At 44.6% G+C, this 26241-nt stretch overlaps 1 protein-coding gene across 1 annotated transcript in view; it reads right to left on the bottom strand.

Moving 5' to 3' along the window:
* Positions 1-569: 569 nt before the first annotated feature.
* The window catches only part of PLAC1 (placenta enriched 1), a 41359-nt gene continuing 15687 nt past the window's right edge, over positions 570-26241 (bottom strand). The window contains exon 2 of the mRNA XM_078064248.1: positions 570-1352. Within this exon, the coding sequence (XP_077920374.1) occupies positions 656-1294 (639 nt within the window). The 5' untranslated portion in view covers positions 1295-1352 and the 3' untranslated portion in view covers positions 570-655. The remainder of the gene's footprint in view (positions 1353-26241) is intronic.

Raw genomic sequence — 26241 nt, 5'->3', positions numbered from 1 at the left:
CACCCTGGGTGAAAAATTTCTGATCACAACAGTCAGGGACCCAAACTCCTTCCAAAGTGCTATCGGTCTGGGACTAAATAGAAGATCCAGCCCTTGGCCTCAGGAGCTTACCACCTAGTTGGTGGGATGTGACCTGAGTAATTCTTAGAACCATTGGTGGTTTCTGAATCACTAGTGGAATCTATACGTCCCACAAATGAAAAGTGGTACAGCCGTCGATCAGACTAAGAAGGCGGCGTGAGGCTCAGTGCTAGGGTGGGAGGTACAGAGTGTAAGTGAAATGGGGACATGGAGGGAGGGATTCAGTTGGGGGCCTTCCCTTCAAGGGGAGCTCAATCATCCTAGACAGAAGAGACCAGGCACTAATGTTTATAAAGCCCTTAGAACAGTGTTTGGCCCCCAGCAAAAGTTATATATATATATATGTGTGTTTATTAAATAAAAATGCTGAACTGATAGTTTTATGCCATCAAAATTTTATTTTTAAAAAAAGATATAAAAATACAGAAAAGCTTTATTCATGAAAATACCACGAACTGCCCTCTCTCAAAAGCACTCATAAAGGGGCTACCAAAAACACTTACTTGTCTGAGATGAGAAAATATTACATACTTATGTTAGAAAAAGCATCTACAGGAGACCCCAAAGCTGGGGATCACATGGACTCAATGAGATCATCCGAGCGAAGAGACCAGTCTTCAGAAATATCCACAAAGGCAGACGGCGGCACCAGCAGGCCCTCCTGAGCCTCCCCTTGGTGCCGGGGGGCCTGGATACACTCTTCTTCGCCGAAGACACAAGGCGGACAGTCGCAGTCAGGCCTTTGGCTGGACTGCGACAAGGTGAACACGTCGTAGCTTGCCCCACCGTGCTGGGTGGTGGTGCCTGTCCCACCAGCTACTCTCACGGAGCAGGGCGGAGTAAGCCATGGGGACTGTTGGGGAGCAGTGCAGGACACTGGGATCATGTACTTCGAAGAGGTCACCTTCGAAGCGTAGTGCAGCTCTGTGCTGTACATGACCATGTCCAGAGAGACAACCTTGGCCCGGATGCCACATTCCGTAACGCGGTAGGTGAACTGGTAGGCGTGTGGCTGAACGTGGTTGGCAGGGCAGCCCAGGCCCAAGTGTAACTCATGGAAGTGCACGTATACATCGTTATTCAACATAAAGGGGTGCACGGTGACCATGAACCAGTCTATGGAGCACAGCACAGTCATTGGACTTTGTGCGGCACAGGCCAAAAACACAGAGGTGAGGATGACCATCCCTCCTATCAACTCGAACACTTTCATCCCTGTGGCCGATCAGGCAATGACGCTCAGGAAACAGGAAGCTGGCTGGTGAGGATTTCTAGAACACACAGAGACACAAAAGGCACATCATCTTATTTCCTATTTTAAGTTCAAACACAATCATTAAAAAAAAAAAAAAGAAGTATTTCCAAAAGGTCAAGAGAGTAGGACTTAAAATGTCCTCTGAACAAAGGTGAGGCGATGGATGTGTTAACTTGATTGGGCGAATTCTTTCACGATCTATTCATATGTCAAACCATCACGTTGTACACTTTCAATATCCTATAATTTTTTTAAAAAGATTTTATTTATTTATTTGTCAGAGAGAGGGCACAAGCAGTGGGGAAGGGCAGAGGGAGAGGGAGACGCAGGCTCCCCGCTGAGCAGGGAGCCCGATGCGGGACTCGATCCCAGGACCCTGAGATCATGACCTGAGCCGAAGGCAGACGCTTAACCCACTGAGCCACCCAGGCATCCCTCAATATCCTATAGTTGTATTTGTCAATTATACCTCGATAAAACTGAAAACAAAGAAAACAGAGGAAAGGGAAACATTCTTGTGAGAGAGAACAGAATTTCAATTCTGTTGGAACTCGCGTGGTGATAGATGACCACAGCGTCTTCTCTAAGTGGCCTTACTGTGCTGTTTCAGTATAAAACGCATATCCTTCATATACCAAATGAGAGTCTACCCTGGTCAGCAAAGGCATCCCTTTGTGTGCAACCCCAACCAAGAAAATGAAACTGTTTTCATGCCAAACATTAACTAAGGTGACAGGAGATCCAGTTTAATTCAAGCTGGTGGCACCCCTCCCTATTGCCTCGTGTTGGTGAGCAACAAACATAATTAAGTAAAAGCCGGAGAAGAAAATGCGGTTTATTCCTGACAACCACATATTGAAATCTCCCCAAGAGACCAAGAAATCTCCCCAAGCAAATGGATACTCCATAAACTGTCATAGTAACATCGTAAGAGACCCAGAGATTCCCCGATACGTCAATCAGGGCACCTTGTAAAATGGTGAAACTGCAGAAACAAAAAATACCACTTTTTAATTTTACATTTTCCCATTCATATTATACATGAAAACAATTCAAGAGCACCAGATCGAAGAAAGCGAGTCGTGGGGTTGTACCTCACACACTGGTTGGCGAGGTAGCTCCTAACATCTTCTTTGTGGCCACGGTTTGCACCTCACTGAGTCCTAATGCTTTGCTTTATAGTTTTCTTTTGTTTTCGCTAGGTTTTTTTTTTTTTTTTTAATGTCTCTTCTTTTTCAATGGGAAGCTCTGCGGCCACTTCCTAGTCCTACTGCCTTTCACCTCCTAAAGAGTGGCGGGGAGAGCAAAATGGGGAGAAAAACGAGCCAGGCTAAGCAAGGACATGCATCTAAAACCCAGTATCAGAAGGAGGTGACAAACGGCACAAGAAGGAGGGAAGAGGAATATCATCAAATATTGTCCGAGTCCACTTTCATTTTTATTTTATTTTATTTTTTTAAAGATTTATTTATTTATTTATTTGAGAGAGCGAGAATGAGAGAGAGAGAGAGAGCACATGAGAGGGGGGAGGGTCAGAGGGAGAAGCAGACACCCTGCTGAGCAGGGAGCCCGACGCGGGACTCGATCCAGGGACTCCAGGATCATGACCTGAGCCGAAGGCAGTCGCTTCACCAACTGAGCCACCCAGGCGCCCCCACTTTCATTTTTAAAAAGTGAAAATGACATAAACCAAATAGAAACGCGCCCAAACTTTCGAAGGAAATGGATATGCGTAAGTGTGGGGTTTTACTTTTGTTCCCTGATGAGTTAAGTCACCCGTGCCTATACGAATCCATTCTTTGACTCTTATTATTGAGCGCCTACTATGCGCACGGCATCCCAGACATTTCTATCTTCCCCCTTCCCCAGTCGCAAAAACGGGGCTCTTTCCCTTCCTTTGATACTGATGAACTTGCTGCATTCTTTGATGGAAACCATGGTATAAGGGGCCCCCTGGTATAAGGGGCCCCCTAGAAGAGCGCAAAGGCCTGCATGAAAGGCTTTGTTTCTAAGTCAGGCCCCTGCTGCGATGGGTGCGGATCGTGCCTCCGTCTCTCTCTCCTGGATGACTCCTCATTCTCTCTCGGGGGCGCTGGCTGTAGAGAAGTCTAAGGGGTCTGCCGGGCTCCTTCCTTCCCTCTTGGTTTGTTCTGGTGTCTCTCCTGGGACTGCCTTTTTGTCTTGCGCAAGCAGAAACAGAAGTAGCAGCAACAAAACAGAGAAACGGACGACCCCCTTGCCCCTCCAAAAAAACAAAACACACAAAATAAAAGAGCAACAACCACAACAAACCGCAAGTCAACCCTGATGCCAGTTGGTCTTGGAGAATGACTCAACGGTTACGTAAACCAACCGCTGGCTCTGGAATGACGCCCGATGCTTGCTGAGGTCATCGCTCCGTCGCCAGTGCGTCATCCACTCTGTCCGGGTCTCACGGAGCCCACCCTGCCCTGAGCGGCTTTTCCGAGTGGCTTTCTCTCCCTCTCTCGCCTTCTCCCTGCCCTTACCGTCATCTCATAACCAGGACCTATTTGCCCTGAACAAAAACCTCCCCCTTGAAGGAGTTCCTGGACTAGGCCAAAGAAACAATCCTTCTCTTCCATTTTGGTTGTCCCAACCCTAAACTGAGACCCCAAGTTTAAGGCTGGGTTCCGGTGCCGGGGCGGGGTTGGGGGGGAGTTCAGCCTTCCGTTTCTCCAGCATCTTCCCTCTCCCCCTCCCCCCGCTCATGAATAATCCAAACAGGGTTATAAAAAGCCCGGAGCCTCTGAGAAACAAGACAGCCATCCCGCAAGCCTCATCCTCTGCACTGAATCAGTCTCGAAGAAAGGGGCTTAGTAACGCCACGGAGTTTGGGGGTGCATTTAGCACAAATCTCCAAACTCAGGACCGTCTCTCTGTTGTCCGGTTTTTCACAGGCAGGAGCAGATGGCCACACAAGGGGAAGCAGTCCCTGAAGATGCCTCTGGGTGTGACAGCACACCTTCGAGCTCAGAGAAAACTTAAAAATGAAGTCAGGGGGAGCCACGTTCGAGACGGAGGAGTGGGGGGACCAGGAGGAGAGCAGAATGCACTTGCTAATGAGCTCGCTAACCCCAGCTTGGTGCCGCACTTCGGGAGTCGTTCTGTTTTGCTGAGGACAGGTCATCAGCGCTGGGCAGCCCCCCCCTTTCCTGCTGCCCAACATTCCCAGGCCAGGGTAGAGGGTGTGTGTGTGTGTGTGTGTGTGTGTGTGTGTGTGTGTGTGTGGTGGATGGTGACAAGCCATTCCCAACACAGTGCGAAATCATCACATCAGCTGGCTTTTCTAACTTCTAGCTGATGCGTGCTGGCAGAATGGGACCAGACAGGCGAGGGACAGGGTGGGCTCTGCTCAGTGGCGGAAGAGGAAGAAGAAGGCCGAGGGGCTACCGATGGGAAGGGGTGCCAGAAGAGCAGGTTTTGTGTGTGTGTGTGGGGGGGTGCCAAATGGAAGGTATTCGTAGCATCCCTGGAGCTGTGGACAGAATCCTATTTAAAGTCTCCAGAAATCTTCAGCGCTAAGGGGAGCTGAGGACAAGGAAGAAATAAATGCAGAGAAGGGAGTGCTCACCTTGGGACCACTGTCCAGCTTCTTGAGGAGGAGGAGGAAGGGGAAGAGGAGGAAGAGGAGGAGGTTGGGCATTTAGAAAGCAAGTCTCAGGGTTTGCATTACCATAGCCCCATTTTGACTTGATTGCAAATTAGCCCGCGACATTCCAGAAGCAGTGAGTTTCGGTGCACTCGTGCAGCGAGCAGGGCTCCGCTGTGGGTCCAAGCCTTCCTGAGCTGGGCTGTAGAGGCCCACAGACCCAAAGCTGCTAATGGCACCTGGATGCAAAATGTTTGCTTTCCCGGCAGCGACAGAGCACAGTGGCTTTCTGTTTCTCTCCATGTGGTCCATGCATATATATTTTCCATTAGTTCTTTTGACAGAGTTTTCCTCCTTGCCTTTCTTTTTTTTCAAGAACTCCCTAATAAGCCCAATTCTTAATAAATCTTTTTCATTCATTCATTCATTCATTCATCTTTTACATTTCAAAAAAATCATGAAATGTTTCACTTTGGGAACATGAACTCTATTTCTTCATGTCTTACAAGAAAGAGATTGGATATTGGCATAAACACAGAGCATTTCTAATCTCAGGAAGAAAAGACCCTTTTTGAAAGAGACAAAAGCTGCAGACCAAATTAGTTTTGTGCTGTTTGTGCTTGGTGAGAGCAGACGGGGTGTTTTTTTTGTTTTTGTTTTTTGGTTTTTTTTTGCCTTCCCATCTCCTCTGATGTCATTAGAGACACATATGAACCCTTTGCATGGGGATTGGGGAGGGGAATTAGCTAAACATTTCCACATCTGGTTTTGGAACGGTTTGGAAAAAGAACTCACTCCATAGGCTCCTGGAAGCTTTTGGGGTCGACAGTTATTTATTTTTAAAATTCAGTATACTCATGACAGCATAGTTATCAATTGTATATTGTTTTCCCAGTATCTTGTTGTCAAAACAAAAGGAAACAGAGGGGAAAAGGAAACTCCAAAGCAGTATGCAATTATCTCGGGGAAATAGAACTGTCAGGGTTTTGATTTGCAGCAAAGTTGGTTCGCTCTCTTGCAGCTGATGCGAAGAAAAATGAATCTGAGCTGGAGCAAAGATTCTTTCACAAAACAAGAAACAGAAAAAAGGCTCCTAACACTCTGTGAACTCTGTAGTTCAGAAATTCAAATCGTCACCTTCTGACTGTGTCCTGCCAGCCTCCTCCAGGTTCGGGAGGCTTTTAAAGTGGAAGTTCTTTTGATAAAGCCCAGTTTTAAAGAATTCGTTGGTTCACTGCTCTCAAAGAAAGTGAGGACTGCGATTATATTAATGATGTCGAAGGCACATTAAAGTGAGTTCGAAAATTAAATAACTGCTTTTGGTGGAATTTACGTGAATTCGAGAGAATCTGGGTCCGGTTCAATTTGCCAGCCTCGCAAAGCACAGTGTTAAAGTAACCACACGTTATTCATCATCGTGCGCAGAAGAATTATGAACTGCTAATGCTTAACAATGTCCACTTTCTCAACAGAGGAAAACACCTTGCCTCAACCCTAGAAAAGTCTTCATTAAAATTAAATGAAAAGGTAGTCATTAAAAAAAGGTTTTCTGATTCTAAGAGTACCTGCAGAAAAGTGGACGGATGCAGAAAAGGAAACAGAAGAAAACACTTCTTAATCTTTAAAGTAACCACTGTTAAATTTTTGGTTTATATATTTCTGGATTTTCGGGGATACATATATATATGTATAAAATATGTATATATGTAAAATATATAAGTAAAATATATAAAATATATATTTTATACATATATGAATATATACGTATATAAATATATAATATATATTTTTATACATAACAAATATATTTTATATATATTATCTATAACATTATATATGTATATATATAAAATCCAAAGTCATTTCTGGAAAAAAAAAAGCCAAGGCTTTTTGAAAGCTGTTTTTAATTTTTGACATTGAATTTGAAAGCAATCAAAGCATTATTTTTGTTTGGGCCATCTGGTTTTGTTCTTATAATCTGTTAAGCTATCAAGCATAGTTTAAATGTCATGGTTCATCTCATGCACAAATAAAGGTTGCGAAATCAGTAAGAGCCCAAGCTCCTTGTAAGAGAAGTTTTCGTTGGGTCACAACTTTCGTTACTAAAAGGTGCGTGGTCCGATGTGAAGTGAAACCATCTCGAGGCTACGCAACAAGGGTAAACCATACCCTGACGGAACATAAGTATTTCCAAATAAATACAGAAAGCCATATTTTAGTGGAAGTCGCAAATATCAGGTCATGGGAACTCCTTCCCTGTCGTGCAGAGAAGCTGAGTTAGTGTGATTTTTAAAGCTGAACGGAGGGATGGATTTCATAATCTCCCTAAAATGTAAGGAAAATCCCCAAGGCATGCTCCTAATTCAGTGTATGTTTTAATTTAATCATTTATTTGAGTTTGATTTTTTTTCAGAAAACTAAACCCTTTGCCACCAAGCCCCAGAGTCCCCTCTCGTTTTAAAAGACAAGGTGAGTTTGTGTCTGCACAGAACGCCCAGCCCCACGGCAACGCGGCTGCATTTTTAACCCCCTAGCCGTCTCTGGGGCGTCTGCCCGGACCAGATAAAGGCCTGTTTGCCTGAGATGATTTCCCGATGTTCCCGACTGAAGGCAGGGATCGAATCAGATGCTCCTTCAAGGGCTTCACCGCCCTCTTGGATACACGTGTGTCAATAAATGAGGGCTCTAGATGGCTTCCAGAAACGGCCAGGCGCATTCCTCTCTCCCTTTCAAAGCTGGGATGTTTGGGTACAGGTTTTCTTAAAGCGAGGTGCACATGTACGGCCCTAGTGGAAAGGTGGCTTAAGTCCAAATCAAAGCACGGTTGACTTTATAGGCTGTTTGGGGGATTTTTAACTGACCTGACCAATATGCTCCTTTCCCAAATCCAGAGCCTCCTGATGGGTGTCCCACCCAGAACGTGGCTACTTGGTGCTCAGCAAATATTTATTGCATGAAAGAAAGAAGGAATCAGTGAATGACCACCAGCCACCTGCCCCTCGCTTCCTCGTCCGGTCCCTGAGAGCCTGAATCTGGTTACTGGCTACCCCCCTACACCCTGCTTCCCCCAAACTCTCGGCTGAAGGGCCGGAGGAGCAGCAGAGTATTTCTTGGTAGAGAGGGCAGGGCCCCTGTCAAGGGTCAAGGGTCAAGGTCCCCACTCACTGATGCCAAGGGCTTTGCATCTGCTCAGCACAACGGTACTCCCCGCCCTCAGTGAGCTCTTGACCAGCCGTACCAGCTAGAGCCAGGACTTCTTCTCTGACCCCCCACCCAGGTCGCTGTCCTCCTTCCTGCGGTCGAGCACCCAAACCAGTGTCAGCCCGCCTGGGGTCAGCCACAGATTCGCGGGCTATCCCCACTCTGCTGGTCTCGGGCAAGTAAACTCGGTCCACCTCTAGAGAAGACAAGGTGCAACTGTCCTCTGATCTGGCTTTCCCCGGGGAGGAAAGAAGAAATTCTCAAGCCCCAGCCAGACCAAGTCCAGGCAACCGAGAGCCACGGTGTGGTCAGAGCCGGAAGCCTGGGGCCCACGGGCTCTGCCGAGCGAGGGGGTGCCCGGCAGGGGCTTGCAGGGGTCCCTGGGCCGACGGGGGCCCGTGGATGGACTGCCTTGGCCAGGAGGAGAAAGCTCAAGCCCCGGGCCGCATATCGGGTGCCCGCTGGGAGCACAGCTGCGCGCCCACTGCCCGCTCCCAGCACGGACGATCGGACGCAGAAGGGGTGAAGGCTCCCCGACCGCAAGCTGCCCCTGGGCTCCCTCTGGGCTGGCCTCTCGGCTCTGCCGATCCGGGGCAAGAGAGAGATCCGGGCCAACGCCAGGTTTTGTTTCAACGTCCCCCAGCTGGAGGGCTCCCCAAAATGCTTTGAAGTTGACCCCATCTTCACATAGGCTATCATATTGCACCGGTATCACTCTCCCTTCCTCTTATCTGTACCTTTTATATGACAAAGGTCTGATCCTGGGTGTGAAAGCTCCTTATCCTCGCAATACCAAAAGACTCAGGGCAGAGAGTTGGCTTAGTACCTTCTTCACGCAATTAGCATTTGGTTCAAATATATACATACTATGTGACATTGTGAGTCAGCTACACTTCAGTTAAAACAACACATTGCAGGGGCGCCTGGGGGGCTCAGTCGGTTAAGCGTCCGACTCTTGATCTCAGCTCAGGTCTTGATCTCAGGGTCACGAGTTCGAGTTGCAAACACGTTGCAAAAAACATATATACCTAATGGGTTGAACTTGTGTTCATCATCTGTATATGATAACATATAAATAAGTAAAAATAAATATGTAAATATAGATAATGTTAAAATATAAAATGCTGATCTATTATATTATTATCTCTGATAATATATACATATGTGATATATAATACTATTAAAATATATTTTAACAACAAAAAGAGGTCTCCTTTGCCCTGACAAGCCATCATTCCCTTAACAGAGAATAAAGAACTCTTATGAAATTTTTCTCAAGGGCGAGGACTTGAAATATATGTATATAATATAGGCAAATACATGTGTATATGGATATTATACATGCAAATATATTCATTATATAATATATAACACTCCTGGTCACTGTCTTCCTTCCTTCTATATCTGTCTATTTAATATAAATTATAATATATATTACATATATATTTATGGGTTGAATTGTGTCTCCCCAAATTCATATTTGAAGTCCTAACTCCCAGTACCTCAGAATGTGATCTTATTTGGAAATAGGGTTTTTACAGAAAGAATCAAGTTAAAATGAGGTCATTGGGGTGGTCCCTAATCCATTATGACTGATGTTCTTATAAGAAGGGGACGTTTGGACACAGAGAGCTACACAGAGGGAAGATAATGTGAAGGCACATGGGGGACGACAGCCACGGGACAGGCGTGAATGAAGCATTCGCAAGCTCAAGTATGCCAAGAATTGTCAGCAAACACCAGAAACTAGAAGAGGCAAAGAAGGATCCTCTCCTAGAGCTGTCAGAGAGAACACGGCCCTTCTGACACTTGATCTTGGACTTCCAGCTTCCAGGACTATGAGAGTGTAAATTTCTGTCATTTTATTTATTTATTTTTAAATATTTTATTTATTTATTTTACAGAGAGAGAGTACAAGGGGGAAGGGGCAGAGGGAGAGGGACAAGCAGACTCCCCGCTGAGCAGGGAGCCCGATCTGGGGCTCGACCCCAGGACCCGGAGAGCATGACCTGAGCTGAAGGCAGATGTTTAACCGACTGCACCACCCTGGTGCCCCAAGATTTCTGTTGTTTTAAGCCACCTAGTTTGTGGTATTTTGTACAGCGTCCCTTACAAACCAATAAATATATTTTCCCAACCATCTGAACAGACACACACACGTGTCCTTCCTGAGATAAGGGCTTGCAACTAACTATGAATGTTCTGACTCCATGTCTTGCTACAACCTTAAATTCCATTCAGAATCACAAAGCTGGTGAGACTACAGGGAACGGAGACAGGAAGCGAGGATGAGAGGAGCCAGCCCAAGGGACGCTAGTGCTGGTGATCCTCGTCTACAGGGGAAGCGGAGTGGGGATGGCGGTGGGGTTAGCGTAATGTCAGGAAGACTTTCCTATTCTAAAAGTTGTCCGCGATCTCTGAAAGCCCCTCACCAGGGGTGCTCTTCCCAAACTTCTGGCACTGGATTGAAAAGGCTGGGGCTCTGCTCCTTGGAACTACATCTATGGAGGCCCTAGCACAGCTATAGGATGAGCGCTCCAAAGTATAAATAGTTTCTGTTTAACCCAGAAAGGAGGAGTCGTCGTGACTTCTTTTCTATGCTTATGCTTCTTCGCGATGTTTTAAGCAATGGAAGAACCCAAAGATTTTTAAGTTTGCTTGAACATAGACGGGTCACCTATGGCAATAGGTCTCAAACATTTCCTTGTATTTGGGTGTCTTTTCTTTGCAGAGACCCCCCCCCACAATAGCGTGTGCTCTCTCCTGTTATCTCCCTAGATCCTTACAGCTCTCCCGTAAGGTTCCCCAAAGACAGGCATTGCATGTTAAAACTGTGGAAATGGGAACCCAGAAGGGCAGAGAGCCTTGGCCAACATCAAGATTGGAGATATGCCTCTGGGCCTCGGGGCCTCCCACCCGCCTGCCTGGCTTCTCTCCCCCCCTTTTATACCGTATAGAATGTTGTGAGTTGTTCTGAGTTGATCAATGTGGAAAGAAAGGGAAAGTCCTGCAGTGGTCTGACCTGTGCCAAGATCCATGGCAGAGTTCTGCTCCAGCGTCTGATGGTGGCCCAGTGATTCAGGACACGGAGCCACAACCAACTCCCACTCAGCTGAGGTCGCTAAGCAAACCAAAGCACAGAGGGCCTCTGGGAGCAACTTCCCACAGCTGGGGAAAAGGTGAGTGAAGCTCTAAGATGGCAAATGGCAGTGAGGGGCAAGGACCAAGCTTTCTAGAACCGGCCAAGGTGTGCAAAAGACAAGAGGAAGGACGGAGTATTCACAGACGGGAGAGGGCAGACCCCGTGAGACCCCAGCTGAGCAGGGAGTTTGTGCTTGGTCAAGTTTTCTTTTCATTCCTGAGTTATGGAACAAAGACAGAACCCGAGGCCACCCATTAGCCGGGGCCATTCATCAGAGGCAGCTGCCTGACCGTAGAGACTAAAATTCCTTTGAAGAAGGAAGGAAGGAAATGAACACTGATTGAAGTTAGGAAACTCACTAAAGTCACAGAGCTTGTAAATGGCAAAGACAGGACTGGAAGCATCTGCCATGCTCACGGAGCCTCCATAGTTTTCTTTCTAGTATATTCCACCACTGAGACAGTAAACACTGGGAAAGTATTTAAAAAAGAGGGCACACAAAAGCATAGATTGTTTATGGGGATCAGAGTCTAGGGTGATGGGGAGGTGGGGGAAATTAATAGCTTTTCAAGCAGAGGAAACGGAGTGGGGAAGAAAGGCCATAAATGAGAGACAGAAATTCCAAGGCACTGGGAGAAGATCGGTCTAGATCACTGTTTATATTTTATCACATTTTATCACTCCTTATATTTTAGACTCCTTGAGAACAAGCAGTCATTTCTGATTTCCATGTAACACATTTGTTCCAGGAGCTGTATGCGTACCCAGAACATAATGAACCTTAGGACACACTGTATATTCAGGCCTTCCCTATCTAGTTTGACAAGGGAAACGTGTATGGCTTCTGTACAAAGCGACCAAATATGGCAACCCCAAGCTATGAAGAATGGCCTGCAGGCTCACCCAATAAATCTTTCTGAATAGAAAAAGGGTACCACACATTCCCCAACTCTCACATTTGTTACGGACACGGGGGATCGCATATTCCCAATTCCACCCCAAGGACAGAGATTGTGTCTTTTTTGATTTCATCATGTCTTTACAAAGAAGGCTGGGCTTTATTTACTAAGCCTGGATGTTTGGGAAGCTCCAGACAGGGCTCGGATGAGAGTGCGGGGCGGGGGAACAGACAGCCAAATGTAGATTCAGCGGGTAATTTTACATCAGAACCGTGTTCTACGCAGCTAAGGCTGGGTTGGCTTTTTGCAAACATTTTGGTGTTCACTTAAAAAAAAAAAAAGCCTACTTAGTGAGCATAAAGAAAGCGGTAGGGCTGGGTGCTCTTTATTTCTGGTCGAAGCCATTAGCTGGAGATGTTACAGAAAGGAATTGAATTTATTTCCCTCCAATAATACCATCTGGCGTTCTCTCAGACTCTGTATGAAGAATCTTATATTGTTCGAGCCATGCTCTGGCTCATAATAAGAGCTGAACAACTGTGGCGCCCACCTGTTCCACATCAAGACTGGGGTATTAAGATCAGCAGTGCTGACCCATTAGAAGGGCCTGACCATTTTGCGTGGAAGGCGAACCCCTCCTAAGCCCAGGGATTAGCATGTTCACATTGGGACAATAACCGAAGCAGGTGCTCATTCTGTGGGTGTTTCAGAGTCATTTTTCTGGCTGCCTAGAGGTGGAAGCTGAAATAGAATAAGTCCTCGAGGGCATGACCCCCAGACAGGGAACGGGGAGATAAGGGAGACGTTCCTTGTTCTTTGCTTCCTTGGAAAATGGAAAGAGAAACTCTTGGTACAAAATGGCAGCTGCCTTGGCCCTTCTGTTGTGCCACAGAATGAGGGGTGAAAGAGTATGAAGGATTAAAGAAGTATGAAGGATTCTCTCTGTCAGGGGATATGGTCATTCAGTAAGGTGAGGTACGTGTAGATTCTGAGCGTCTAAATAAGCAATACTTTCAAAAGGGCCACCTTATCATTATTTGTAAAATAAACCGATTTTCATAGAGGAGGGCTTCTCTTTTGCCTCCCTTTTTGAGATTCTGCTTGTGGGAGATTGTAGACCTGGGTGGGGGGTATTTTTTTTTTTAATCAAGTTTTAGGTAGCGTTTATTACTTCTAAACATAAGAATTTCTGGCTTTATTTTGCCTTCGTCTTAAGATTCCATGAACCTGTAAGGGTGACTGGAAATCTGACACTCGGATGTTCTGGTTCTTATTGCCCCTGTATGGACACATCCTTGGGACTTCCAGGTTTGGCTAATTGGATATTGGGGCTAATAAGTGGTCTTGGTGAGGAGGTTATGGAGGAGACAATGACTTAATTCACCTTATAGGGCACAAAGGGGTGAGGCTGTTATGTGGACAGAAAAGGGGTGAGTAAGAAGTCATTATTTGAAAGTAATAAAGTCCTGGAGGGTTTACGGCAGGACAGTCTAGTAGCTAAGGGGCTTTGATGTGTCACAGAGACCCGAATGAAACTGTGCTCTGGTTTTACTAGCTGTGAAAACTTGGGCATGTTACTTTCTTTCTTTCTTTCTTTTTTTTAAGAGAGAGAGAGCGTGCACACGAGTGGAGGGGGGAGGGGCAGAGGGAGAGGGGGAGAGAGAGAATCTCAAGAAGGCTCCACGTCCAGCACAGAGCCCCACATGGGGCTCTATCTGACGACCCTGACATCATGGCCTGAGCTGAAATCAAGAATTGGATGCCTAACTGACTGCGCCACCCAGGCGCCCCAAGGGCATGTTACTTTCCCAGCGTTGTCTTCCTCATTTGTAAAATGAGGAGAGTAAAAATAGCAGCCTTAATACTTCACAGTTTTGTGTGATGATTACAGAAGACCGTGAGGGTAAAACTATTTCGTAGGGTTCCTGACACCCGAGCCCTTGATAAATGGGAGCTACTATTAAAATTATTATCGTTGAATGTAGAAACTCAAGTAAACTGCCCTGAAACACTGTCACAGCTCCTAATCTATTTTTTGTGCTGACGTCTAAAAAACACTGAGTTTTTCAAAGGCCTGGGAGTTGGAGATATACAGATCTGAGCTTGAACTGGGGTTCTGTCCCGTCCTAGCTGTGTGACCTTGGGCAAGTCACTTGCCCCTCCGGGTCTCCATTTCCTCGTCGAAAGCAGGGCCGGTTGAAATAACCACCTCACAGGACTGGAGGATTGAGTGAGGTATGAGGAGCTTCACGTACAGGGCCTGGCAGAGAGCAAGTGCCCCGTAAATGGCAACTATAGAATAGGCTTGGGCAGACAGCCTGGCTGCAGGTTTCCTCCCCACCACCCCCTCGTTAGTCCACCCCTGTTACCACTGAATTATGGGGAGAGAGAAGGAGAGAAGAACCATTGAGAGCGAGAGAAGAAAACAAACGTCTCCTGTATACTCCGGCCCTGGCGAGCCCAGGCATTTGCCTGAAATAGGTGTTCGGTAAATACTTGAGGAATGTATGTACAAATGAATGAAAAAGCAAGGTGGCAGGCAGGCATCCGGGAACGGACAGGAAGAAATGAGAGTCATGGCAAACTCTCCCCGACTCGGCCAGCACAACATCTCTATCTCGGGGGCCTCCCCTGGCCATGGGCCGTGGCCACCCCCATATCCTTCCTTCCTTTTGCACACGCTGCGTGCAGTAGCCTTCAACCCCTTCAAGATCCCCAGACAGAAGCTCAAGGGTGGATCAGGGCTCCCCACTTTGGGTCTAGAGCCCCCAGGGCTCTCTGCTTCGGGCAGAAAATAGCTTCATTCTAAGGCGGGTCTCAGCGAGCTCCTCAAGGGATCTCCAGGTATCACCCCTTCCACCATGAGGAGGTTCCTTCCTTGTCCCGAGACCACGTGCCAGGGGACAGACCCACTGGTCCACTTCCGTTCTTCCTTCACACGTGGAAGCAGCCTGACTCCCAGGTCTGGCCGTGAATCATGTGCAAATGAGTGAGGACAACTGTACGCACAGGTAGATCGACACAAGCATCGGACCCGCGTGCTGACCGCGGAAGGGACTGAGGCTGAGGATGATGCTTTTTATGGGCAACGTTTAAAACCTTATGTGCTGTGGTTTCTCAGCGCCTTTCATGAGCTCAATTTCTGTTCTGACATTTGTTTCAAATAAGGTTTCCTTCCATAAAAATACCACTTAAGGACACACACGCAGAATATGCATTTGGCTTTTCCTGGGTGTTAAATATTTTATTTGATGTGCTGATTTTCCAACCACATTGCTGGGAAATTAATATACACTTAATTGCCTGTGTCATAACCTCTCAATACAGAAGCAGCAGTGATTTGGATCCTGAATCCTCAATTTCTTTACCTCTTGTTCTCTGTGAGCCCCCAGCCTGGTTTTCCCACCAAACCTCCAGTTACCCACAAATTCTACCAATGGCACGTAAAAGCAGGCAAAACATCTCCAAAAAAAAAAAAAAAAATCCACAAGGAATTGGAAAAAGAGTGTGAGAATTCTGCCCTACACGATGTGATTAAAAGTAAAGAAAGTATTTTAAAATGACCCCTTAAGCCAGCCCTTTCGAACACATGTAGCTTTCTGATTGGTTCCACACTCACCATCTCTGGCTCGATCTGGTTCTGGGGGGTCTGACTCAGCAAGCTTTTATCCCATTCCCCACGTGCTGAGAGCGAGCAGTCTCTATAAGTTGCCCTTTTATTGTGAAAATAGAAAATACTGGAGAAAACCAGGGCTGACTTCCCATGCAGGCAGTTCCAGCTCTTGGGTCGGTGGATGAGCCCCAGGGAGTGTGTGCAGGGGACCCCGAGGTGGGGGTAAACTGGGGCCTAATGGCAGTTGGTGGGGAACAGCTGCAGGAGGGGACAGCGTCCATGGAGGGTAGAATTGAAAGAGCTGTTCAAGTTGACCTGACCCGGGGTTGAATTCTAGCCCTCGGTATATGTTACTGGCTTACGCTTTGACATTAGATGCCCAAGGGGTGGGGGAGTGAGTCAGGGGCGCAAAGAAGGACCTTGGCCTCCTTCCGGAGTCACAGCATTACTGGGGAGATTTCAGGGCCCAAAGGTGGCAATTCCCATGTGACCTTCCCCTCAATGCAATGTTTTGATGGAACTTAGCAGTGACAATGTACCGCCAACAGGGCTCTCGTTTAAAGTTAAAAGGTCCTTTCATAACTGTTGGAAAGGAGGTTTGTATACAGAGAGTATCTAGGATTTGCCCATTCCTGTAAAAACAAAAACAAAAACAAAAACAAAAAACCTTCCTGACTGTAAATCCTGTGCTCTGTAAATAATTTTTGGGTCCAAGAAGACCAACAACTGGCATTTTCATGCCCCGCGGCCCCCTGCTTCTGGTATTTTCATACCCCCCTGCCCCCCGCCCCTGCTTCTAGAGCCCACAGCAACGGGAGGGCGCAAAGGCATCCGCGAGCGAGGACATGACAAACAGATCCAAACACACATATTTATTTAGTAAACAAGCTCATCATCTTCTAAATTTTAAAATTCACCGTGAGCAAACACAAGCGCAGGCTTCGTTCGAAAACATGCACAACATTCCCCTTAAAGCGATTTGGTAATTGCAGGAAGGCGAGAGCAACATTCCACCCAGGTGCGCAGGACAGCACACCTGTGGGTTTGGGAACAAAGTCTCAGCTGTTAAACGAAGGGCGTCTCGAGCTGAGCCACAAATGGGAGCGGGGCAGGGGAAGGAGACCGACTCCCACGGCCAGGCCCTACTGTTCTGGCAGACTCCAAGGTCATCTTGTCACTTTCTCCTTCTCCTCCTCCTTCTGTCTCCCCCCCCGCCCCCCGCCCCCCACTCCTCCACGCTCACGTTTATGGAGCACTTAGAGCATGCCAAGCACCCGTGTTAGAGAGGAAGAGACCGAGGCCTGGGTTAGTTTACGGGACTTGCGCCGGTGGGGCACGTCCTGGCAAGTGAGCAGGGCTGAGGCCTGGCGAGATGACTCCTGAAGCCTCGCCTATGTGGGTCCCGATCCGATAAACCCGTCCGTTCTCCCAGACAATTTCATGAAGAGGGGGCCCAGGCACAGGGCGGAAAGAGGCCAAGGGTGAGGGGCAGTGCCGGCCAGATGCTTCCCAATGATCTCTGTCTCTCACTTCACTCACGTGCTACTTCTGAAGGCCTCTGTCAAGGCTTCTGGGCCCATCAGGTTATCTAGAGGCCCGCCAGGCTTTCATGTGGCAGGCAGGGTGGGGAGGCCACGGGCATTCCAATCAGCGTGGCTGTTCTCCCCTTCTCCCTTCTTAACCTCCAAGCTAGGAGAAAAGGGCAAGTTTCAGGCAGGATAAAGCACCTGCCAACATACTTTTTGTTTTTAAGAACTGATACGGTTTTTCCCTTGCCTAAAAAAATGTCATTGAGCCTAGAAAAGCCCAAGGTATAAGGATCCTGGTGCTTGTATTTTTTTTTCCCCAGGGCACTTTGAATAAGGTTCATGCACCAAAAGTATGCACACAGGAAAGTGGGGTCCAACCCCCTCGCAGAGATTGGCCTTGAGTGGGATTCGATGAGCCCCTCCCAGCACCACAGCTATTTTGCCGCAAACCCCTCTCATCTGGTCCGCGAGGGAAGAGGGGGCCGGAGGAATATCCTCAAGGACAGAGAAAGCTCAGGCTGGAGGAAGTGAGGAGAAACTTGGGATGAATTCAATCAAGAACAGCAGAAAGCAGAAGAGCAGCTTGGGAAGAAGTTGACTTAGTGCGGGGGGGAAGGGGGAGGACAGGGAGAAAAGCAACTTCAAGCAGGGCAGGCCAGGCGTGGGAACAAGGGAGCGTTGAGCAACAGCTCTGGTGTCAGGTGGCTGTGGGGAGGACAGCACTCGCCGTGACTTGGGGACTGACTGTGGAGCTCAGCCAGCAGGGACCGGGTTTCTCCTGAGGGACTAGGGCATGGGGGGAACCTAGGTGGCCTGGGGCTGAATCATGGGATATTGAGAAGAAAAGGCAAGCTTCTGTGTTAAAGGCTAAACAGGTTGGACTTGTCCCTGAAATGTACTGACGTGTAACATCGGCACCCCCCACCCCCCGCTGCCCCAGCCCTCCTTACTGGCTGGTGGGGAGGGCTCCCATGTGAGTGACAGGTAATGGGAAATCCGCAGAAGCGTGACGGACAGCATTTGGGCCCTAAGGTCAAAGTCTAAAGGAGAGTCGCCTCTCAAATCTTTTGTGCTCTTGCAACTCATTCTTCCCTTGGGGGAAATACATAGAGGTCATAGAAACCGTAATTTTTGATACCTAGCCATCCTTATTTAGCATGGGCGGGCACTCTGACCTAGCAGATGTTCCCACCGACCCCTGGGCTCTACTGGAGGATTCGGAGGGATCCCTGGTGGGTGGAAAGAAAGCCCCCAGTGATGGCCACATGAGCGGTGATGCCCACGCTGTCCTACAAAGCACATTCGGGGCTTGGATTCCCTGCCTCAGAGGATGTACACTGGGCCTCCGAAGCTCAAAGGCTAGGAAGCCATGGCTTCATTAGCATTAGCCCGGGTAGTTGAACAGTGCTTTTTACTCCAAAGCATCTCCGTATCTGTTCAGTCTCCTCTGATGTGATGAGTGGGGTAAGTAATGTTTTTCCTATTTTGTAAGAGAGAAAATAAATACACATCAAAGTCTATATTCCTTAACATGATTGTAAGTAACTATGCTTCATTCAGTTAGGGTCTTGCTACCCTCCCTTTATTCATCCAACAAATATGTACTGAGCACCTTTTTCAGACCAGCACCGTTTTAGGTGCTGGAATATACAAAAGTGAACTAAGACAGGGTCCTTACGCTAATAAGAGCTTACAGTCCCAAATCAGAGACACCTTCAATAGAAAAACCCACCCATCATTATTCAACATTGAACGGTTAATCTCAACACATGTCATTACAACTGTGGTAAAATGATACCAAGGCTAGCTTCAAGTGTTATGAGAGTGTATAACACAGGGAGCTGACCTAGTCTTGGTGTCTGGCCAGGCCTCCCTGAAAAAAAGACATTTCCACATCAGTTTGAAGGCTCAGAACTGGGGCTGCAGATGGGGAAGATAGGGAGCACGTGTCAATGGCCTGGTTAAGACCAAAGCTACAGAGCTGGAGCCCAGGTCGGCACATCCTGTCCCTACAACTCTGTTGGTTTTATGTTCCCTTCTTGCCAGCTACTCTTTTCCCTATGCTGCTACCAGCCACCATTTGCTCCCCTCATCTGAGCGCAACTCAGGTGGGTCTCTATCTTTCATCTTTTTTTTTAGGTTTGATTGTTATTTATTTATTTGCTTGTTTGTTTTTATTTATTTATTTATTTATTTATTTTTAAAGATTTTATTTATTTATTTGAGAGAGAGGATGAGAGGAGAGAGAGAGCACATGAGAGGGGGGAGGGTCAGAGGGAGAAGCAGACTCCCTGCTGAGCAGGGAGCCTGATGTGGGACTCGATCCCAGGACTCCAGGATCATGACCTGAGCTGAAGGCAGTTGCTCAACCAACTGAGCCACCCAGGCACCCTGCTTGTTTGTTTTTAGTAATCTCTACACCCAAAGTGGAGCTCGAACTCACGACCCCGAGATCGACAGTTGCACGCTCTTCTGACTGAGCCAGCCAGGTGCCCCAATCTATCTTTCATCTTTGAAAATGAGTCAATAGAAGCAGGATCCCATAGCATGAAAATCCTGACATCTTGGATGTGTGTGTGTGTGTTGTGTGTCTTGTAGATGTGGGACGATAACGACAAATATATAAGAAACATTGCCTTAGAGATGGCCATTCCTCATCCACTGCCACAAAACTGAAATCACCTGGGGTGCTTCTTTTGGCCAATTTGTCTTTTAAATCCTAGGGAACTGAATCTAGAATGATTAGCGGGGTGAGGAGTGAGGGGTGGGGACCTTTGTGCAAGCCATTTTGCCACTCAGGATAACACCCTTGAGATCCACCCAACTTGGTGTCCATTCCTTTTCATCATACCACGGTTTGTTTAACTATTCACCTATTGAAGGACATTTTGGTTGTTTCCAGTCTTTGGCTATTACAAATAAGCTGCTATAAACATTCATGTACAAGATTTTGTGTGGACGTAAGTTTCATTTCTCTGGGATGAATGCCCAGGAGTGTGATTGCTGGGTCCTATGGTAATTGCATGTTTAGTTTTATAAGAATAAACTGCCAAACTCTTTTCCAGAGTGGCTGAAGCATTTCGCATTCCCACCAGCAGCGTCTGAGAGATCTGGTTTCCCTACATTCTCGCCAGCATCTGGTATCGTCACTACTTTTGGTCATAGCTGTTCTAATGGGTGTGTACTAACACCTCGTTGTGGCCTAAATTTGCATTTCCCTAATGGTTAATGATGGTGACTGTGCTTTCATCTATTTACCATCTACATTTCCTCTGCTGAAATGTCTTTTCATGTCCTTTGCCCATTTTTTGATTGGATTTGTTTTGTTTTGTTTTGTTTTGTTTACTGTTGAGTTTTTTAAAGTTCTTCATATATTTGAGATATGAGTCATTGGTCAGATGTGTGGTTTGCAAATATTTTTGCCCACTTCGTAGCTTGTCTTTTCATCCCCTAAACAGGGTTTTCACAGAGCAAGAGTTTTTAATTTTGATCAAGTCCAATTTATTGATTTTTCCTTTTATATATTTTGCTTTTGGTATGAAGTCTAACACCTTTTGCCTAGCCCTAGGTCCTAAAGATTTCCTCCTATGTTTATTTTTTAAAGTTTTATAGTTTTACATTGACTTAGTTTGAGTTAATTTTTGTATAAGGTATGAGCCTTAGGACGAGGTTTGTGGAAGTTAATTATGTGTCCACTTGGCTAGGCTATGGTTCCCAGATATTTGGTGAAAAACCTGGATGTTGCTGTGAAGGTCTTTTTTTTAAAAGAAAAGATTAACATTTAATTCAGTAGACTTTTAATAAGGCAGATTTCCCTCCTTAATATAGGTGGGCCTCATCCATTTAGGTCAAGACCTTAAGAAAAAGACTGACCTCTCCCAAGGAAGAGGGAATTCTCCAGCAGACTGCCTTTGGATTTGAGCTTCAATGTCAGCTCTTCCCAGGGTCTACAGCCTCCTGGCCTATCCTGAAGATTTGGAATTGCCAGCTTCCACAATCACACGAGCCAGTTTCTTAAAATAAATCTCTCTTTCTTTCTCTATACACACATTCTCTCTCTCTCTCTCTCTCTGTCTCTCGGTTCTGTATCTCTAGAGAACCCTTACTAATACAAGGTTATTTTTTTTTCTTTTAGCCTATGGATGTCCAATTTCTCCAGTACCTTTTGTTGAAAAGGTTATCTTTCCTTCATTGAACTGCATTTGTACTTTAAAAAAAAATCATTTGGGCATATTTATGTAGGTCTATTTCTGGATTCTATTCTGTTCTATTGGTCTATGTGTTTATTCCTCTGCCAATACCACACAGACTGTAGGTTTGGGCCAACTGATGCCTCCCACTTTAATCTTTTTTTAAATTTAGCTATTCTAGTTCCTTTGACTTTCTGTATAAATTTTAGATAAAATCCTACAAAATTCTTGTTGGGATTTTGAGTAGGAATTATGTTAAACCTGTATATCAATTTGGGGAGACTGATATTTTTACTATGCTGAGCCTTCAAAATCCATGAACATGGTATGTCTCTCCATTTTTTTTAGATCTTCTTTTATTTCTTTCATTAGCATTTTGTGGTTTTCAGCATATAAGTCTTATGCATATTTTGTTAGATATACATCCAAGTCTTTTTTGGCAATTATAAATGGCATTGTATTTTTGATCCTGGTGTCCATGTTTTCATTGTTTGTGTATAAAAATACAATAGATTTTTTAAAAAAAGGTTTTATCTATTTATTTGAGAGAGTGAGAGAGAGAGAGAGCGATCACGAGCAGGGGGGAAGGGTAGAGGGAGAAGCAGACTCCCCGCTGATCCTGGGGATCATGACCTGAGCTGAAGGCAGACGCTTAATTGGCTGAGCCACTCAGGCACTCCTGTAATAGATTTTTGTATGTTTATCTTTTATCCTGTGGCCTTGCTGAACTCACTTATTAGTTCTGGAAGTTTTAAAAATAGATTCCTTGGAATTATCTATGTAGATCATCATGTCATCACCAAATAGGAAAAGTTTCATTTCTTCCTTTCTAATCTGTATGCATTCTATTTTTGTTTCTGACCTTATTGTACTGGCTAGAACTTCCAGAATTATGTTGAGTAAGAGTGGTGAAAGTGGACATGCTTGCCTTCTTCCTGATCTTAGGGTGAAAGCATTCAGTTTTTCATCATTAAACATAATGTTAGCTGTGGGTATTTTTGTAGATACCCTCTTTCAAGTTGAGGAAGTTCCCCTCTATTCCTCATTTGCTGAGAGATTTGTATCACAAATGGATGTTAAATTTTGTCAAGTGCCTTTTCTGCATCAATTGATGTGAACATGTCCTTTTTTTTTCTTTAGCCTGTTAATATGGTGGTTTACACTGATTAATTTTTGAATACTGAACGAGACTTGCATACTTGGAATAAACCCCACTTGGTCATGGTGTATAATTCCTTTATATTGCTGAATACATTCTATTTGTTCACATTTTGTTAAGGATTTTTTGCATCTATATTTATGAGGGATATTGGTCTGTAGTTTTCTTGTACTATCTTTGGTTTTGGTATCAGAGTAATACTAGCTTCATGAAATGAATTGGGAAATGTTCCCGGTACTTCTATTTTCTGGAAGAGATTATGTATAATTGGCATTACTTTTTCTTCAAATGTTTGGTAGAATTCTTTGGTGAAGCCATCTGGGCCTGGAGATTTCTTTTCAGGGAGTTCGAAAATTATGGATTTAATTTCCTTAATAGTTATAGGGCTACTAACTATATTTTTGGTGAGTTGTGGTAGCTTCTGTTTTTCAGGGAATGGGTCCATTTCATCAAAGTTGTTAAACTTATGTGTGTAGAATTGTTCATAGTATTCCTTTATTATCCTTTTGATGTCTGCAGGGTCTGTAGTAATATCTCCTGTTTTGGCCTGATATTGGTCATTTGTTTCTTCTCTCTTTTATCTTTGTCAGTCTTGCTAGAAATCTGCCAGTTTTATTGATTTCTTACAAAGGACTGGCTTTTTGTTTCATTGATTTTCTTTATTGTTTTCCTCTTTTCAATGTCATTGATTTCTGCTCTTTATGATTTCCTCCCTTCTGTTTCCTTTGTGTTTATTTTGCTCTTCTTTTCCTAGGTTCTAGAGGTGGGAGCTTAGACTGTGATTTAAGACCTTTCCTCTTTTCTAACGTATGTATTTGGTGCTATAAATTTCCCTCTCGGCATGGCTTTTACTGTATCCCACACATTTTGAAATGTTGTATTTTTATTTTCAATTTAGTTCAATGTATTTTTTTTTATTTCTCTTGAGACTTCCTCTTTGACCTATGGGTTATTTAGAAGTATGTTTAGTTTCCAAGTGTTTGGATATTTTCCTGTTATCTTTCTGTGATTGATTCCTAATTTGAATCCATAATGGTCAGAGAACACACTGTATGTGGTTTTCATTCTTCTAAATATGTTGAAATTTGTTTTATAGCTCAGGATGTGGTCTATCAAGTTCCATGGGTACTTGAAAAGAATGTGTATTTTGCTGGTTTTGGGTAGTGTGTTCTATAACTGTTAATTAGATCCTGTTGGTTGATGGTGTTGCTTAGTTCTTTTATATCTTTGTTGATTTTCTGTCTAGTTGTTCTATCAATTGTGGAGAGAGGAGTGTTGAAATCTCTAACTACAACTGTGGATTTATCTATTTCTCCTTTCAGTTCTATCAGTTTTTGCTTCACATATTTTGCTTCAAAAACAGCTCAGTTGTGTGGCACATACACATCCACTTTGCCAATCTCTGTCTTCTAACTGGTGTATTTAGACAATTTACATTTAATGTTAATGTTGATATATTAGGGTCAATGTTTGCCATTTTATTTTTTGTTTCTGTTTTTCATTTCTCTGTTTTCTTTTTCCTGCATTCCTGTGGGTTATTGAATATTTTTTGGAATATCATTTGGATTTATCTGTCATGGCTTTGAGTGTATATCTTTGTATAGATTTTAGTGGCTCCTCTAGGTATTACACTGTAGATACATAACTTGTCACAGTCTAATGGTGGTGGTATTTTATCAGTTCAGGGAAGTGTGGAAACCTTACCTCCATTTATGTCCCTTTGCCCTCCCCAGTTTATAATATAATTGTCTTAAATATTTCCTCTATATACATTTAAAACTATATCAGACGGTGTTATAATTTTTGCTTCAACCACCAAACATAATTTTGAAGACTCAAGAGGGGAAGGGAAGTCTATTTAATTTATTCATGTTTTTATTGTGTTCTTTCTTCCCAATGTTCCAAGATTTCTTTTCTTTTTTTTTTTTTTATCATTTCTTTTCTGTTTAGAGAACAACCTTTAGATACTTCTTTAGGGTAGGTACGAGGGTGACAGATTCTCTTAGATTGTCTTCATCTGAGAATGTCTTCATTTTCCTTTCATTTCTGAAGGATATTTTCGCATGATATAGGATTCTGGGTTGGCACGTTTAGCACTTGAAAAAAATGTGCCAATTCTTTATTTGAAACATTGTTTTCCTGTAAGTAATATCTTTTCTCCCCTGTCTGCTTTCAAGATTGTTTTTCTTTGTCTTTAGTTTTCAGAAATTTGACTATGATATGTCTGAGTGTGCATTGGATTCATCCTGTTTGGGGTCCTCTCAACTTTTTGAATGTGTAGGTTTATATCTTTTCTCCAGTTTGGAAATTTTCAGCCATTATTTCTTCAAATGCTTTTCAGCCCCATTCTCTTTCTCCTCTTTAAGACTCCAATGATATAAGTGCTATATCTTTTGTTAAGGCCCCACAGGTTCCTGAAGCACTGTTCATTTGTTTTCCAGTCTATTTTCTCTCTGTGTGATTTCTGTTGTTATATCTTCAAATTCTCTGATTCTTTCATTTGTCCCCTCTGCTCTTTTATGCCTATCCACTGAATTTTTCAGTTCTAAAATTTCCATTTTGTTCTCTATATGTTCTTATTTGTTTGCTGAGACTTCATATTTCTTTGCTGAGACTTTCTATTCTTTTATTTGTTTCAAACATGTTTGTAGTTGCTGATTGAAGCATTTTTATGACTGCTGTTTCAAAATCTTTGTTAGATCATTCCAACATCCCTGTCATCTTGGTTTTGGCACCCATCGATTGTGTTTTTTCATTCTGTTTGAGACCTTCCTGGTTCTTGGTATGAGGGCTGATTTCCAATTGAATACTGTTCATTTTGGGTATCATGTAATGAAACTCTGGATCTTATTCAAACCTCCTGTTTTAGCTGTTTTTTTTTTTTTTTTCCTGATGCTGCTCTGGGAGAGGAAAGGAGGGGATACTGCCTGGTTACTGCCAGATTGGAGTAGAGGGTCAGGCTCCCCACTTGGCCTTTGCTGGCAGGGGTGAGGTGGGGGCGTCACAGTTTTTCCTGATAGTTTTCTATCTTGCTAGGTTGCCCATTTCCTGGTCCTTTGGCTAGGGAGAGCAGGCCTTTATATTTGTCTGCTCTCATTGCTGTTTTCTGAATTGCTGGCTTCTCTAGCAGCCAGTCTGGGATATGTGAGGCAAAGAGAAAATTCAGGAAACTCACTACCATGTCATTCTTTGGTTACTGAGGTCCTTAGCCAGTCTGCCTTCTTCTCTCTATCTTTATTGGTCTTCTTACATTTGTTTTATATATAATGTCCAGGGTTTTTAGTTGTACTTAATGAGAGGAATGGAGAAGAGTAGATCTATTCTGTCTTCTTGGACGCAGAAGCCCCCAGTTGACTTTTAGGATCCCACATCTCATATTAGTTAAACCTCATCACTTATTTGTTAAGGTATGGTGTTTAAAAGTTACATTTTAATATGCTGTCTTCATTGAGTGAGTGGTTCATACTCATGTAGCTTGTGAGATGTTGAGGAAGAACCATAGATTAGGGCATCCTCAGAGTTTTCCAGCTGCCGAGCTGGTGACAGATTCCTTAAATCTGTT

This window comes from Halichoerus grypus, chromosome X (assembly GCF_964656455.1).
Source record: "Halichoerus grypus chromosome X, mHalGry1.hap1.1, whole genome shotgun sequence".
In the NCBI taxonomy this organism is placed as follows: Eukaryota; Metazoa; Chordata; class Mammalia; order Carnivora; family Phocidae; genus Halichoerus; species Halichoerus grypus.
Note: the sequence above shows the minus strand (reverse complement) of the source record. Positions and strands in the feature narration are given on the sequence as shown.